The sequence below is a fragment of the Sinocyclocheilus rhinocerous genome, unplaced genomic scaffold (assembly GCF_001515625.1).
Source record: "Sinocyclocheilus rhinocerous isolate Xijiao unplaced genomic scaffold, SAMN03320098_v1.1 scaffold3186, whole genome shotgun sequence".
Classification (NCBI taxonomy): domain Eukaryota; kingdom Metazoa; phylum Chordata; class Actinopteri; order Cypriniformes; family Cyprinidae; genus Sinocyclocheilus; species Sinocyclocheilus rhinocerous.
This window is the reverse complement of record NW_015642065.1, coordinates 553941-568940: the sequence shown is the minus strand read 5'-3', so window position 1 is coordinate 568940 and position 15000 is coordinate 553941. Positions and strand designations below refer to the sequence as shown.

At 36.0% G+C, this 15000-nt stretch overlaps 1 protein-coding gene across 1 annotated transcript in view; it reads left to right on the top strand.

Moving 5' to 3' along the window:
* aldh1a3 (aldehyde dehydrogenase 1 family, member A3) overlaps positions 1-15000 on the top strand; it is a 30173-nt gene that overhangs the window by 14252 nt on the left and 921 nt on the right. Inside the window, exons 6-12 of the mRNA XM_016572536.1 lie at positions 5567-5695; positions 7056-7169; positions 8121-8223; positions 10572-10756; positions 10835-10999; positions 11915-12072; positions 13889-13963. Coding sequence (XP_016428022.1) covers positions 5567-5695; positions 7056-7169; positions 8121-8223; positions 10572-10756; positions 10835-10999; positions 11915-12072; positions 13889-13963 — 929 coding nt within the window. The remainder of the gene's footprint in view (positions 1-5566; positions 5696-7055; positions 7170-8120; positions 8224-10571; positions 10757-10834; positions 11000-11914; positions 12073-13888; positions 13964-15000) is intronic.

Here is a 15000-nt window from a genome sequence, read left to right as displayed (position 1 = left end):
TTTGATTAATCCTATTCTCAAATACTTGCAAAAGGCACTTCATTTGTGAATTTGACAGTATTGGCATTTAAACAGATCATGTAAATAAGAAACATATTTGGACACGGTTTAGATCATAAACACAATAGGATCCTGTGAGCGCCGAATCACACATACATGATGGTTTTGTTTATATACTGTAGCCAACGCCTGTCTAGAGTCTTTCAGATGCATGTAAGGAAACACCTTGGATAAAGAGACACACACTCTCACACACACACACACACACACACACACACGCAGACGAACACAAATACACCGCTCCCTCTCGCAGACAGCACACTGTATTATGAGCTCACGTGCCATTGAAGCTTATGAATGTTTATGAAAGCTCGCGACTCTCTGAAACCACGAGGCCTTGTTTGGTTTCCTTACTGTCCAGAGGCTGTTTTCTCTCTTGACGTCACTCTATTGGTGCTCTGGGGATCTTTTGGAAAGATTTAAATCCTCACTAATTCCAATTACAAGAAAGCAGCGTGACCGTGAGCTATGATTCAACTCTCTTGTAATTAAATATCTCCCATACGCCCACCAAAGATCTCAATACACGCTAAAAAACTGTACAGATACACAGAGCTGGGTTAGTAACTGATTACAGGTAATCTGGATTATGTAACCAGATTCCAAAAAAATAAGTACTTGTAATTAGATTATATTACATTTTAAAATACTCATAAACAGACTACAGTTAGTTATTATTGATTACATGATTACATATTATTCATAAACTAGAAATAAATTATTCAGAATTATAACATTTGACCACTGGATTTTCAATTTTATGAAGTGTTTTCTCAACATTTCAACATTGCATTAACTACTGATGAGCACATTAATTTTATTTGAATTATCAGTGGATTATTTAGCCATGCATTACTACGTTATTTCTTTTTTATATGTAATGAAAGAATTCCCAAACTTTTTTTTTGTTTGTTTTTTGTTTTGTCAGCCAAACCTCTTTCACCTAATATATTTACTTGATATAACCCTGAGATTTTAAGGTAATAATTTTAGAATTAAGTAACACATGATTCTCTGATGTTGGTTAATGGTTACATGACATGCAGTTAAACAAAGTATTTCATCTTTTTTTAGTATGTTTTATTTTGAAACCCCCCTGCAGTTCCTTCACGAACCCAAGTTTGGGAAACCTATTTTTATATCAATATGGTACAAGATTATCCTATTTAAATCAATGTGATAAATGAGTTAGGTCAAAAGTAATCTAAAAGTAATCAAAAAGTAGTCTGATTATATACCTGAAGTGTGTATTCAATAGAATATACAATGACATCACTAAATGGTTGCTAAGCTGTTCTTAATGGTTGCTAAGGCAATATTCGGTGGTTGCTAGGAATGGTCGCTAGGTGGTTGCTATGCAACACTGTAGCAAACACCTAAATAAATTAAAATTAAATTAAAATAAATCTGTTTGAATGCTGTTTAATACTGTCACCTTATCTGAGGTGTTGCTATGGTTTCCTGAGTGGTTGCTAGGGTGTTGCTAGGCTTTTATGAGTGGTATCTAGAGTGTTCTGAGTGGTTGCTAGGGCATGTCTAGGTGGTAGGCTGCCAAAATGCTGAGGAGATGTGGGTGGTTGCAAAGCCATTTACAGGTGGTTGCTGAGGTGTTGCTAGGTGGTTGCTAGGGTTTTCTGAGTGGTTGCTGGTAGTTTTTGTAGGTGGTAGGCTGCCACAATGCTAAGGAGATGTGGGTAGTTTCAATGCCATTTACAAGTGGGTGCTAGGATTTTCAGAGTGGTTGCTAGGTTGTTGCTAGGTGGTAGGTTGCTAGGGTGTTGCTAGGCTTTTCTGAGCGGTTGCTAAGGCATTACTAGGTGGTTGCTTGGATGTTCGGAATAGTCGCTAGGTGATTGCTAGGGTGGGTGCTTACAGACAGTACAAGTTATGCATGGAATGCAACAACTTGGCAACCACCTAAATAAATAAAAGTAAAATAAATCTGTTTGAATCCTGTTTAATACTGTCACCTTAATTGAGGTGTTACTATGGTTTTCTGAGTAGTTGCTAGGATGTTGCTAGGTTTTCTGAGTAGTATCTAGGGTGTTCTGAGTGGTTGCAATGGCATTTATAGGTGGTTGTTAGGGTGTTGCTAGGGTTTTCTGAGTGGTTGTTAGTTGCTTACTAGGTTATTCAGAGTGGTTGCTAGGGCGTTTCGGGTAGGCCACCACAATGCTACGGAGATGTGGGTGGTTGCAGTGCCATTTCTAGGTGGTTGTTGGGGTGTTGCTAGGGTTTTCAGATTGGTTGCTAGGGTGTTCTGACTGGTTTCAAAATTATGAATGTTATGTAACACCCTAGCAACCACCCAACAACCTAGGGTAAAAAAAAATTATACAAAGCTGTTTAATTCTGAATTTAATTCACACCCTAGAAACCACAAAGAAAACCCAAACATTGTGACATTGAATTATGCAATTTTGCACAATTTTTGCCAATACCTTTTTAAAACAATCGATCTAGTTTAATGAATGCCCTACATCCATAGGTGAGTCATCTTTGTTCTAATAATAATAAACAAAGTTATCATAATTAAAGGGCTTGTTTGAAGTGTCATCGTTGATACGTCATATTGTCTCAATGTTCGTAAGTTACAAAATCCAACAAATCAATTATCAAATCAGGATTTCCAAGAATCTTATTTCATAAATGAAAATGGCTTTTTATTGTCTTACGTTGCTTTGGAAACAAAACACAAACTGTTGATAGGCACTGGAGATTATATCATAAAGCCATTATTCATATTTGGGATTGGTTTGGTGGTAATTAGAGAAAGCAACGCTGGCATTCAGCGTTCACATGAGTCACTCAGAAAGAAAAATAAGAAAAGTGAAAATGCAATCCAGAAACATGGTTAATTGCCATGACAACATCCAAAAAGATGTAAAAAAATAACAACTCTCTACTAGTAAACAAGTGATTTGTGTACATATTTATGTAACTAGTTTAACAAAGAACAGCAATTAGACTTGATGGTGTGTTTTTGTATTGAAAGACGGCTGAGGTACCTTCAATGTGCATGCCACACTTTTTTCACAAACTTTTTCTTCTTCTTTTTTTAGCCTCAATTACCCATAATACTCTAGATACCGCATAACAACCACACAGGAACACCCACAGGCCGCAACACTCAATTTCTTTGTTTGCTGTTTCGAAAAACAATCCCAGTTCAGTAGCATTCAGACTGTAATCAAACTAGTACAGCTTTACTGATGTACATTTGTTTGTTTATTTAATTTTATATAGATTATGCGTCAGAGAAAAGTGCACAGCCATCTTACGAATTTTGTCTTTGAACTTCCGTTTTTGCAGTAGCATTATAGCATAACTGTTGAAGAGTAAAAAAAAAACAACAAAAAAATAGCTGTACACGGATGACACCGGAAGCCAGAGACATAAAAATTACAAATGGCTGCGCCCAGTCTTACGGGAAAAATAAGGTGGATACTAGACACACACTCGCACAGAAACGTGCTGTCAGCGCTGCTCTGACGATTTTATGAGTAAAAACATTTAGCACATTTAAATCTACATGACATTTCTCACTAGGGAGGTAATAACGGCGCTGTTGCTGAAGCAGGTGAACGTACAGTTTCGCTATTATTATTAGAGACGCTGCTGCACATTGTGCACTAGGGATAGAGAAAGATTCAGACTCCGTGTAATCAGATGGGATCAGATTCAGTGTATATATGCTTTCCATTGGGGCGAATTAGGTCTGGTTTCGCATTGTGTGAGGCAAACCGCCGCAGTCTGTTCCGGCATTAGTAGCAGTTGTACAGTATAGTGAATCTGCAGGGGTAATCTATTACACCAGGGGTGTCCAAACTCAGTCGGGCCGGTGTCCTGCAGAGTTTAGCTCCAACCCTAATCAAACACACCTGAACCAGCTAATCAGAGTCATGCCAGGCATGCTAAAAACATCCAGGCAGGTGTGTTAAGGCAAGTTGGAGCTAAACTCTGCAGGACGGTGGCCCTCAGGGATCGAGTGTGGACACCCCTGTATTACACTGTTCCTGTCATAAGCTGTCAAATGTGGCTTTACCGAGTTCAACCGACGGCTCTGGGCGAGCTGTGATATAAACGAAACACTATTGGCTATTCACAAAAGGGGAGGGGCTGATCATTATGTACCACCCTGTCTTCCTGTTTTATTTGAAATTACATCAACACATTGAATAATGCTGAGCATTTCAAGGCACTTCAGTTGAACTGCATTAGGTCCCGAATCAGACAGAATGCATTTTTTTCATGTTTGAAAATGCAAGGCGCACTGCACTGCCTTTTTTTGATTGACTTTTTTTAATTTAGAAAAGAGCAGTGCGCTGCGGGTTTTTTTATGTTGCTAGGCAACCACCGAATCAGCTGTCCTGTCAGTCTAATCAAGGATTATAGCGCGAGCGCTCTAAAATCTTTGGTTTGCTGTTAAGTAAACTGTCATATTAGCAGAACCTCCGGGTAACCCGCGACGGCCACCAAAAGTTTCTCCTCCATCATTGCAGTCTCCGGACGTTCCAAGCAACTGTAAACTTCCGTCACCACAACGGTAGTCCCGCCTCTCCATTCATTCGATTGAACAATGGAAAAAAAACCCGCAAATGACGTCGGGCGCTTTTCTGCTCAAAGTTGATTTTTTTTTTCAACTTCTGGCACTCAGAGCGCTCCTACAAAAACGCAAGGCGCAGCAAGCGGCTAAAACACTCACTGCCAATGGAAAACAATTTTAAAAAAGCGCCTCTCACTGCAAAAAACGCCTTCTGTCTGATCTGTGCCTTAGTCAACTATCATTATTGGCTCAAGCCTCCGTTACTTGCTCTAAAATGATTTAGAGAATTAGCAACGGAGGCGTGGGATGAGATGCGTAAGAAATTAGCATTTTAAGGCCAAAAACCTGCTGAATGTCTTGAAATAAAACATCTAAACAATGGCTTGATGTGTGGTAACCGCAGTGCCGATCCTAGACTTCTGGGGGCCCTACGCAAAACTGTGTCGGGGGGTGGAGCATTTGTCCGTGTTTCACTCCGTCTCGAATCGCGCTCGCGGAAAGCGCTTGAGAAACAGTGTCTCTTCCGCGGCTTGGTACGCTTTCAACTTGTTTTTTTAGTCTCGAGCGAGACTGTACGACATTCACATTACATGATTTGACTGATTTTTACATAGGAAGGGCGACAGCGCACCGCATTAAAAGAAATGATCATTCATGTTTTCATAACCGTTGGCCAAATTCAAAAACAAAACTAAAATTAAATCATCTTTGAGAGCAAGGGGGCCCCAGGCAGCTTGCGTATTTTGCGTATAGGGAGGATCGGCTCTGGGTAACCGTAGTATAAGTGGAATAATTGACTCCGGTCCGTTGAATTATTAGAAAATAATGCACACCTGAGATGGAACGGCCATTCCGCGAAATACGGTACCACCTCGGGTGTGCATTATTTTCTAGTAATTCAACAATCCGTTGTCAACTATTCCTTAACGTAATCGGTTTTAATGCCTTCTGTATTTGTAGTGGAACTTCCCTCTGCTGATGTTTACGTGGAAGATCGCGCCGGCTTTGGCCTGCGGGAACACGTTGGTCATTAAACCGGCTGAACAGACCCCGCTGACGGCTCTTCACGTCGGAGCGCTCATAAAGGAGGTGAGGGGGCAGCGGGGGTTCATGGGATTGCTTTGCTTTGCTTTGGCATTCTCGTTTGTTGAGTAGATTTTATTCACATGGACATTGATGATTGATTGCATCAGCATTGCCTTTCTCGCATCCCAGATTTTGTAAGCCAGTGTTTCCCAACCGTGGCTTCATGATGGATCTGGATTATGATGCCAAATTAAAGTTTGGCAGAGGTTTTGTGCACTCCAGTGTAATATAATAATGTATTACACTGGTCTCTGGAATACTTGATTCTAATTGGTCCATTGTAGCACTAAGCCAATTATTTTTGTATAATTTGTTACTTTTTATAATATAAAATAAAATAAAATAAAGCAAAATAAATATAATAATAAAGCAAATATTTTGTATAATTTGTTACTTGAAAAAAAAATGAATAAAAAATAAAATAAAGCAAATATTTTTGTATAATTTGTTACTTTTTATAAAATGAAATAAAATAAAGAAAAAATCAATAGCATAAAATAAAGCAAATCTTTGTGTAATTTGTTGCACATTTTTTATAATTTGTTACTTTTTATAAGTAAATAAAAAAATATCAAAATAAATAAAATAATATAAAAATAAAATAAAACATATTTTTGTATAATTTGTTACTTTTATAAAATAAAACATAATAAAATAAAACATATTTTAAAAAAAAATCATACATAACAGTGGCTAAAAGTTAGGCTGTCTGCTAGATTCATAAATTTATAAAATCTAAAGGTACTATTTTTAAAGGTACTAGTTTTTTTAAAGTTACAATGTAAAAAAATAAAAATAAAATGCACTCAAATAAAAACTACTCAAAATATTACACTATTACAATACAACATTATGCTATCTGATCTTATATGAAAAAATTAGTAATTAAATGAATTAAATATATTTATTCAAACATTTGAACAAGAATTGCAACCTTAGAGGGGTATAAACCCGGTTGGGAACCTGGCTGTATTACAAAATGACATTGTGGGTAATGAGTTGTTGCTGTTTATACAAAACGCTCAAATTATCATGTTTAATTCTTCAAAGAGAGCAGGACACATGACATGACATGGACTAAACTGCAGCTGCAAGCCTTCAGTCGCTTTCTATTGAAGCCGTCTGTATCTAAAAAAGAGATGATTTATGTCTTCATCATTATGAATGAGATCAATGTGGTTTAAATCCTCAAAAGAAAAGCATCTCTTTGTGTACATCAGCAGTCTTGCTGTCTCTGTCCCCGTGGGCAATTTTTTGACCTATTCATGCCTCCTCCTTTAGAGGAAAGTATGAGACAGTATTAAGCTTGCATGTTTTTATAAATAATACAAATAAAGCCTGTTCTTTCCATCATGTCATACAGGCTGGGTTTCCACCTGGAGTCGTGAATATTTTACCTGGGTTTGGACCAACGGCTGGAGCAGCAATCGCCAGTCATATGAACATCGACAAAGTGGCATTTACAGGCTCTACAGAGGTGAGGAAATGATGGGAATAAGCTCAGCAAAATCATATTGCTCAAAGTCTTAAGAGAAATACAGAGATGAAGAGACACATTTGAGTGACGCAAATGCAGTTATTGACATGCAGTAAGCGTCTTTTTTTTTCTGCCAAAAAATATACATTTTAAATAAATATGGTAAGCAGTGCAGCTTAGAGAAATATATTTTTTAAATTAAAAATATATTTTATTTAGACCTTGACATGCCAAAATGTACTCTGAACGGCATGAAAATACATTTACGGTCTTCCAGTGCATTTTTTAAAATATATTCTGGCTAACAGAAATATATTTAAATTGAAAATATATCTAAAATAAAATGTGTAAATTGTAAATTATATATATATATATAATTATTTTTGTCTCTGTACTTCAAAATGTTGTTAATTCAATGCAAATATATTGTAAATTTGTTAAAAATGTATATATAAAAATACACACACACACACATATATATATAAAGTTGATGTCTAATTCAGTGTATAAATACTACATCTTTTTTCAGTGTATATCTTTGCATTTTTTTTCATATCTTCACAATTTTTGGTGTATTTTGAAATACAGTTACATTTTATATGAACATTTATTTATTTATTTCCATAGGAGCCACTTAGATTGCAGAGAAGATTACCAGATACATTTGAGATGTCACGTTAAGATTTAGCTCCCCTGGAAATTTTGTGTCACACCTCAAATACTGTTCATATAATTGTGTTCATATATCAGTGCTGTAGGTTAAGATCCACATTGTTCATGTGCTCTGAACTGTAATGCTTCAAAGCGCTTTGCTGTTTTGGGCAAGTTTCCCCATCATTATCTATATAACAAACCAGCTGATATTCATAAATCACATACAAGCAGAGCGGCTTGTGGAGGCATCCATTAGTGAGCGCTCTGGTTATTGTCCTGCGCTGTGTTTGTGTTCAGGTGGGCCAGCTGATCAAAGCGGCGGCGGCCAAGAGCAACCTGAAAAGAGTGACTCTGGAGCTGGGAGGGAAGAACCCCTGCATTGTGTTTGCTGACTCAGACCGTGAGTGATGTGCTTTTCCAGATCCCACCGCTCAGACAATAATGACCACGCTGGGAAAAACAGGGAATGGGAACGATATGTGCAGTATCCTCCCAAATGAAGAGCTGCAGGTCTTTATTTAAAAGAGGGGAGAGTATTTAGACACGTAAGAGACACTTAAAAAAATGTCTGAATGTCATTGCATTAGAAAACAAAAACCAAGTGCATTCATTTTATAGGAAAGCAGCACACGTTAATCAAACATTTGCAAGTTTGTTAGGGGTATAATAAAGTATTGCATGGCTCTCTGCAACGTTTTTTTGTTGTTGTTGTTGCATAATTTGCTACTTTTTATGAAATGGAACAAAATAAAATAAATAAATTAGAATAAAAAAATAAAATGAATACATATATAAATAGATACAATAAAAAAAATGAATGGATTGAAATGAATTGTGTCTCTCTTCTGGATTGTTTTCTTCTAGTATATTTGCTAGATTCATAAATTGAAATCTAAATTTACTATTCTATGGTATTTTAGGGTTGCAATGAAAACAAAAAAATTGTGCATCTTTAAAAATGTGATCGTATATGCAAAAATGAGTAATTGATTTAATTAAATATATTCCTTCAAATGAACATGATCTGAAACCTTAGTAAGGTATAAAACCAATTTGTCAGGTTTTAAATGATAATGCAAAAGATTTAGTGTTTGTGGCTCGTTAGTGGAACATGTTCATAGTTAATTTATACATCCACTAAAAATCAGCAAAACACCAGCTGATCAAAAATGGCAATGAAAAGAAATTATGATTTCCTTACTTACTACTACTAGTATTTTGTCTTGTTTTCCATTACAAATATCTAAACATTTTTAAATCAAGATACATTTACTTGAGAAGCATAATGACATGTAATATTAAGTTTTGTTTGCTGAAAAATGTATCAAAACTAAGTGACTTTTTGCTGAAAAATGACAAAACAATATATGCCAATGGGGCAAGAAAAATAATCTTGTTTTTCCTTTGAATTAAGATTATTTTTCTTACCCCACTGGCGGGTTTTTGTTTACTCATTTTTAGTCATTATGCTTCTCAAGTAAATGCATCTTGATTTCAGAATATTAAGTGTAGTGAAGCTTCTGCAGCATCTGAGTGCATTTGTCATTTTTCATCTAATGCAATGACATTCAGACATTTTTGACAGATCTTTCTGTAGTTCAGACAGTTCAGCATGCTATAGCAATGTCAAGGTCATGGATTCAATTCCCAGGGAATGCATGAACTGATAAAGTGCATACTTTGAATGCAATGTAAGTTGCTTTGGATAAAAGCGTCTGCCAAATGCATAAATGTAAATTACTCAATTACCCTGACAAGCCTAAAGGCTTATATATATTTGCCACAGTTCTTCTGGATTTAGTCTGTCTCAGATTTTTCCGTTTCTTCATGTAATCGCAGACAGACTGGATGATGCTGAGATCAGATCTGTGTGTGCAGCACTGGCTGTCGTCAGTCTCCTTGTGCATACAAAAATCTCACTGGATTATTACAATTAATGGCAAAAGGAATGTTTGGAAATGTAAACTGATATTTCCTACTGATACACTACAGCAAAAGATAGAAATAACTGGCTTAAAACCTTTTTATTTACTTTTTTGGGGGGGTGAAAATACTATTGGCCTACGATTTTTGCACAGTGCTGTATATATATCAAATATGACACAGTAGGCTTTATAGCAGTGTTTCTCAACCCTGATCCTGGGCGCCCCCCAACACTGCACATTTTGTGTGTCTCCCTAATCAAACACACCTGATTCAACTCATGAGCTCATTAGAAGAAACTCCAGGACCTGAAATGGGTGTCAGATAAGGGAGACATGCAAAATATGCAGTGTTTGGGGGCGCCCAGGACCAGGGTTGAGAAACACTGCTTTATAGGGTTAAGCGGCTAAATACAGTACATATTAGACTAATATACAATGATTTAAGTTCATTCAAGTGCATTTGATTGTGGTGCGGGTTGTATTTCTAAAGGGGTTAGGCTTTTTTTGGCTGAAGTTTATTCAGCCCCAGTGATGTTGCAATACTCCAGACCACCCGTGCATCTGTGAACGCGCTGCTTCACATGCGTCTATTATTATGCATGTTCACATCTGCACACAAACCCAGATTTACGCCAATGCACAGCTCATTAAACTCCAGAAAGGGTGTAATGGTATAATGCATGATGTTATCAAGTTTACAAATGAATCAAAGCATGAACATCGGCACCGCTGCGTAATGCACTGCAGTTGCGCAGAAACAAACAAAACATAAGGGCATGGGAAAAGAGTAAGTGTGTTGTATAAAGTGTGTGTGTGTGTGCAGTGCAGTCGGCGGTGGAGGAGACGCAGAAGGGCTCGTTCTTCAACCAGGGTCAGGCGTGCACCGCTGCATCACGCGTCTACGTGGAAGAGCCAGTTTATGACGAGTTTGTGCGTCTCAGTGTCGAAAGAGCCAAAAATATAGCGATCGGAGACCCTATGGAGCCACGAACCTCACACGGGCCGCAGGTGAGCTACATATGTTAACTTGTGAGTCGTTTCTCTTCTTCTATGCAGATTTCTAATGTATTTCTGCTCTTCGGTCAGATCGACCAGCATCAGTTTGATAAGATCCTGGAGCTGGTGGCCAGTGGGAAGAAGGAGGGGGCGACGCTGGAGTGCGGAGGCTGTGCGGTGGAGGACAGAGGTCTGTTCATCCATCCCACCATCTTCTCTGATGTCAAAGACCACATGCGTATTGCCAAAGAAGAGGTACGACACTCCTCTGTGCACTTTCATGTATGTGCACTTTCAATAGTAAAACATATGGAAACACAGCTACATGTAGGGCAGGTGTAATACAATTGTTAATTTAAAATTTAAATGTGAATTTTTATTTAAATTGGTATTTTTCCCCCCTTAAAATGACATAAAAATATTTTTCCTTATTTAAAAACCTACAGTTGTCCTATTTAGATGAAAGAATCTCTCTCTATATATATGTGTGTGTGTGTGTTACTGGTCAGAGTATTCAGTGAACCCTAAATATTTTAAAAATCAATGGGAGGTAATTTATCTTAGATTAATTTACATAACCTTAACTCTGAGCTACCCATAGAGATCTTTAGGTTACAGAAATCTGAATTAATGTCCTGTAGTGCCTCCTGCTGGATGATTCTATCTAATATTTAAATATTTATTTTATATATTAAAATATTTAACTTTAAATTTTCTTGTTTCTAATCATACAGTATATATACCAATTTTTGTTTTTTTATACATTTCTGTACATTTTTTATATTTAAATATACATATTTAACTTTAAACATTTCGTTCATTTTTATCCAATCATGCGGTATATATACATAGTTTTAGCAACAATAACATTATAATAATATGATAAAAATATGAAAAAAAGTTTCATAAAAGTATTTGACTTCTGAAGTCATACGATAACCTTGTGCATTTATGTTTTATTTTTTGTCCTTTTTGGAGCTTGAAAGACGTGATCATAATGAACTGTTGTTGAATGGAAACAATCTCCTTTAGTATTTCCCGTAAAAACCAAGAGCGTCCAGCTTTGGAATGACATTCGAGTGAATGAATAATGGCGTAATGCTCATTCTGCCTGCACTATTCCTGTAAGCCCCTGTAGATTAGTGTTGCGCTGATGTGTGTGTTTTGCAGATCTTCGGGCCGGTTCAGTGCATCATGAAGTTTAAGATGCAGGAGGAGGTGATCAACAGAGCCAACAGCTCACAGTACGGCCTGACGGCGGCCGTCTTCACACGGGACGTCCATCGCGCCATGAGTGTGTCTGCGGCGCTGGAGGCTGGAACCGTCTGGTAAGAGACTCTTGCTGTTCAATTCTTTTACACTAGAAAAATACACACCTTGACATTAATCCAAATAAATACAAAATCTAGTGGTTGACCAATATGGGTTTTTAATACTGATATCTTACAGAGAAGAATGAACCGTATAAGGCAATCTAATTTAATAATAATTACTCTAATAAACTAATCTAATAATAGTCAAGGAGATCATAGGCGGAGTTTAACATTTTTACCTGAGGGGGGACCACGAGCTCCGATTTAAAAAAAAAAAATTTACATACCGTATATACCATATTTTCTACATTTCAATTATTTGTAGCCTATATAATTTCTTCTTCATTTAATCTAGTGGTTGACCAATATGGGTTTTTAATACTGATATCTTACAGAGAAGAATGAACCGTATAAGGCAATCTAATTTAATAATAATTACTCTAATAAACTAATCTAATAATAGTCAAGGAGATCATAGGCGGAGTTTAACATTTTTACCTGAGGGGGGACCACGAGCTCCGATTTTTAAAAAAAAAAATTACATACCGTATATACCATATTTTCTACATTTCAATTATTTGTAGCCTATATAATTTCTTCTTCATTTCAAATACATTTACAATTAACAATGACTGGTAGGCTATACAAAGAGTGGAATAAAAACGTATATCTTACCTAATGTAGAAGAATCCGCCTCTTTTGCTGTGTCATAATAAATATTGTAAGTGTCAGAGTTAGAGACCTCCACTCTTTTAGTTGTGGGTTTATTTAAAAAACAACAAATATCCATTTTGTTTATTTAGCATATCTCTGCAGACTAAAGCGGGAACAGAGCGAGAAGGGAGTCCAAGCGAGTCGCGAGAGTATAGAGCTTCTTTTTAAAAACTTTAATTAAAAATAATTTAGCCTTAACTTACTCATTAAAATAATAAGATTATAAAAATAAAATGAGAAAATGTGAACATATTTGTTTTATTAATAGCTCTGGCAAAATCAATCCAAACTCCGCCTATGAAGGAGATTATAGAAATAAAAAAGAAAACTTGAAATGAAAAGACAATAATAAAAAAATGTATACTTTCAGCTTTGTATAACAAAAATAAATGATATTTTTAAGTATATTAAAATAGAAAAGCGTTATTTTAAATTGCAATAATATTTCACAATATTAGTGTTTTCTTTCTGCAAATAAATGCAGCCTTAGTAAGCAGAAGAGACTTTACATTAAAAAAATATTAAAAATCTTACTGATCCCAAACTTTTCAGAGGCAGTGTATACAAACACCCACATGTATATATTAATATATGCATAATTATGTAATGTATAAATATATATATAATAGTGCTGTCAAACGATTAATCGCATCCAAAATAAGGTTTTTTTTACATGTGTGTGTATTGCGTATATTTATTATGTATATATATATAAATAAACACACATACAGCATATATTTTGTAAATATTTACATGTATTTAAATGTATATATTTACATTCATATAATTTATATCATATATAAAGATACTTAATATATAAACGTAACATATTTTTCTTAAATACATACATGCAAGTGTGTGTATTTACATAATAAATATACACAACACACACACATATATTAGGTAAACAAAAACTTTTATTTTGGATGCGATTAATCGCGATTAATCGTTTGACAGCACTAATATATAATTATAATACATAATAAAACATGCATAGTTTTGTGTCCTCTCTGACCTAAATGTATGAATTGGCCACCAGGTGGTGATGTATGGCCTTTTGCTGATAGCTGATATTTTCCAGGAGAGGTCAAAGGTCACGTCTCTTTCTGTTCTCCAGGGTGAACTGCTACAACGCCTTGCATGCTCAAGCTCCGTTCGGAGGCTTCAAGATGTCAGGAAACGGCCGAGAGCTGTGAGTGCCGCTGTCTTTACCTCCACTCATTGCAGTCTCATCATGTGAACATGCATTTCTATTAATCGTTTGGTTTCCCTGAGATCTACTTTTAGTGTTAGTAGAGATCTGTGCACCGTAGCTTTTGATTTTCACGACCATCTTCCACCCTCTTGATCTGATCCTACAATTAAACAGTTTGATATAGTGAGAATACGGAGCTCAAACTCGAGGAAAACACCTGTTTTATTCAGAGGCCAAAACGGAGCAAAAATATGCAATTTGGTGCATATGCTGATATTTATATGAACAAAAAGTAAGTAATGTAAATCAAGGAGATCTTTATAACAGTATAGCAGGCTACTGACATAAAATGATATAAATATCAGTTGTTACGCTGTATCTCTCAATATTAAGTCTCAGTAAGATGATATTTAAATGCTTAGTGATCAAAGCTCTGTAGTTTCAGAACATATAATGCAATGCAATAAAGTGATGACTGAGAGACGAACAAATAAACCTTCCTCAAAAGCCTGATGATCAAATCTGATGTATGGATAATCAAGTAAACCTAAGTTGTTTCAGTCCAGTTAATGTTCATCTTGAAATATTACTAACAATATGAAAGTTAATCTTACACTCTAAAATTGCTGGGTTAAATACAACCCAGTGCTGGGTAAAATAGGGATAAACCCAGCAATTGGGTGTCCCTATTTTACCCAGCACTTGGTTGTATTTAACCCAGCATTTTTAGAGTGTACATTTACTTTATGAAAAATCAGTAAAGATTTTACAGTACTAAAAATATAATTGTTTTACTTGCTAAAAATGTATAAACAGACGACAGAAGGCATGCAGATTGTGTTCAACAGGTCTTTCAGCAAAGTCATGATCGTGTTGATAATTTAATTTGCTTATCAAATATGATACAGTACACTCTAAAAAATGCTGGGTTAAATACAACCCAGTGCTGGGTAAAATAGGGACAAACCCAGAAATTGGGCTGTTTTGACCCAGCGGTTGGGTTACTACCCAGAAGGTTGGGTTAAACATTTAAC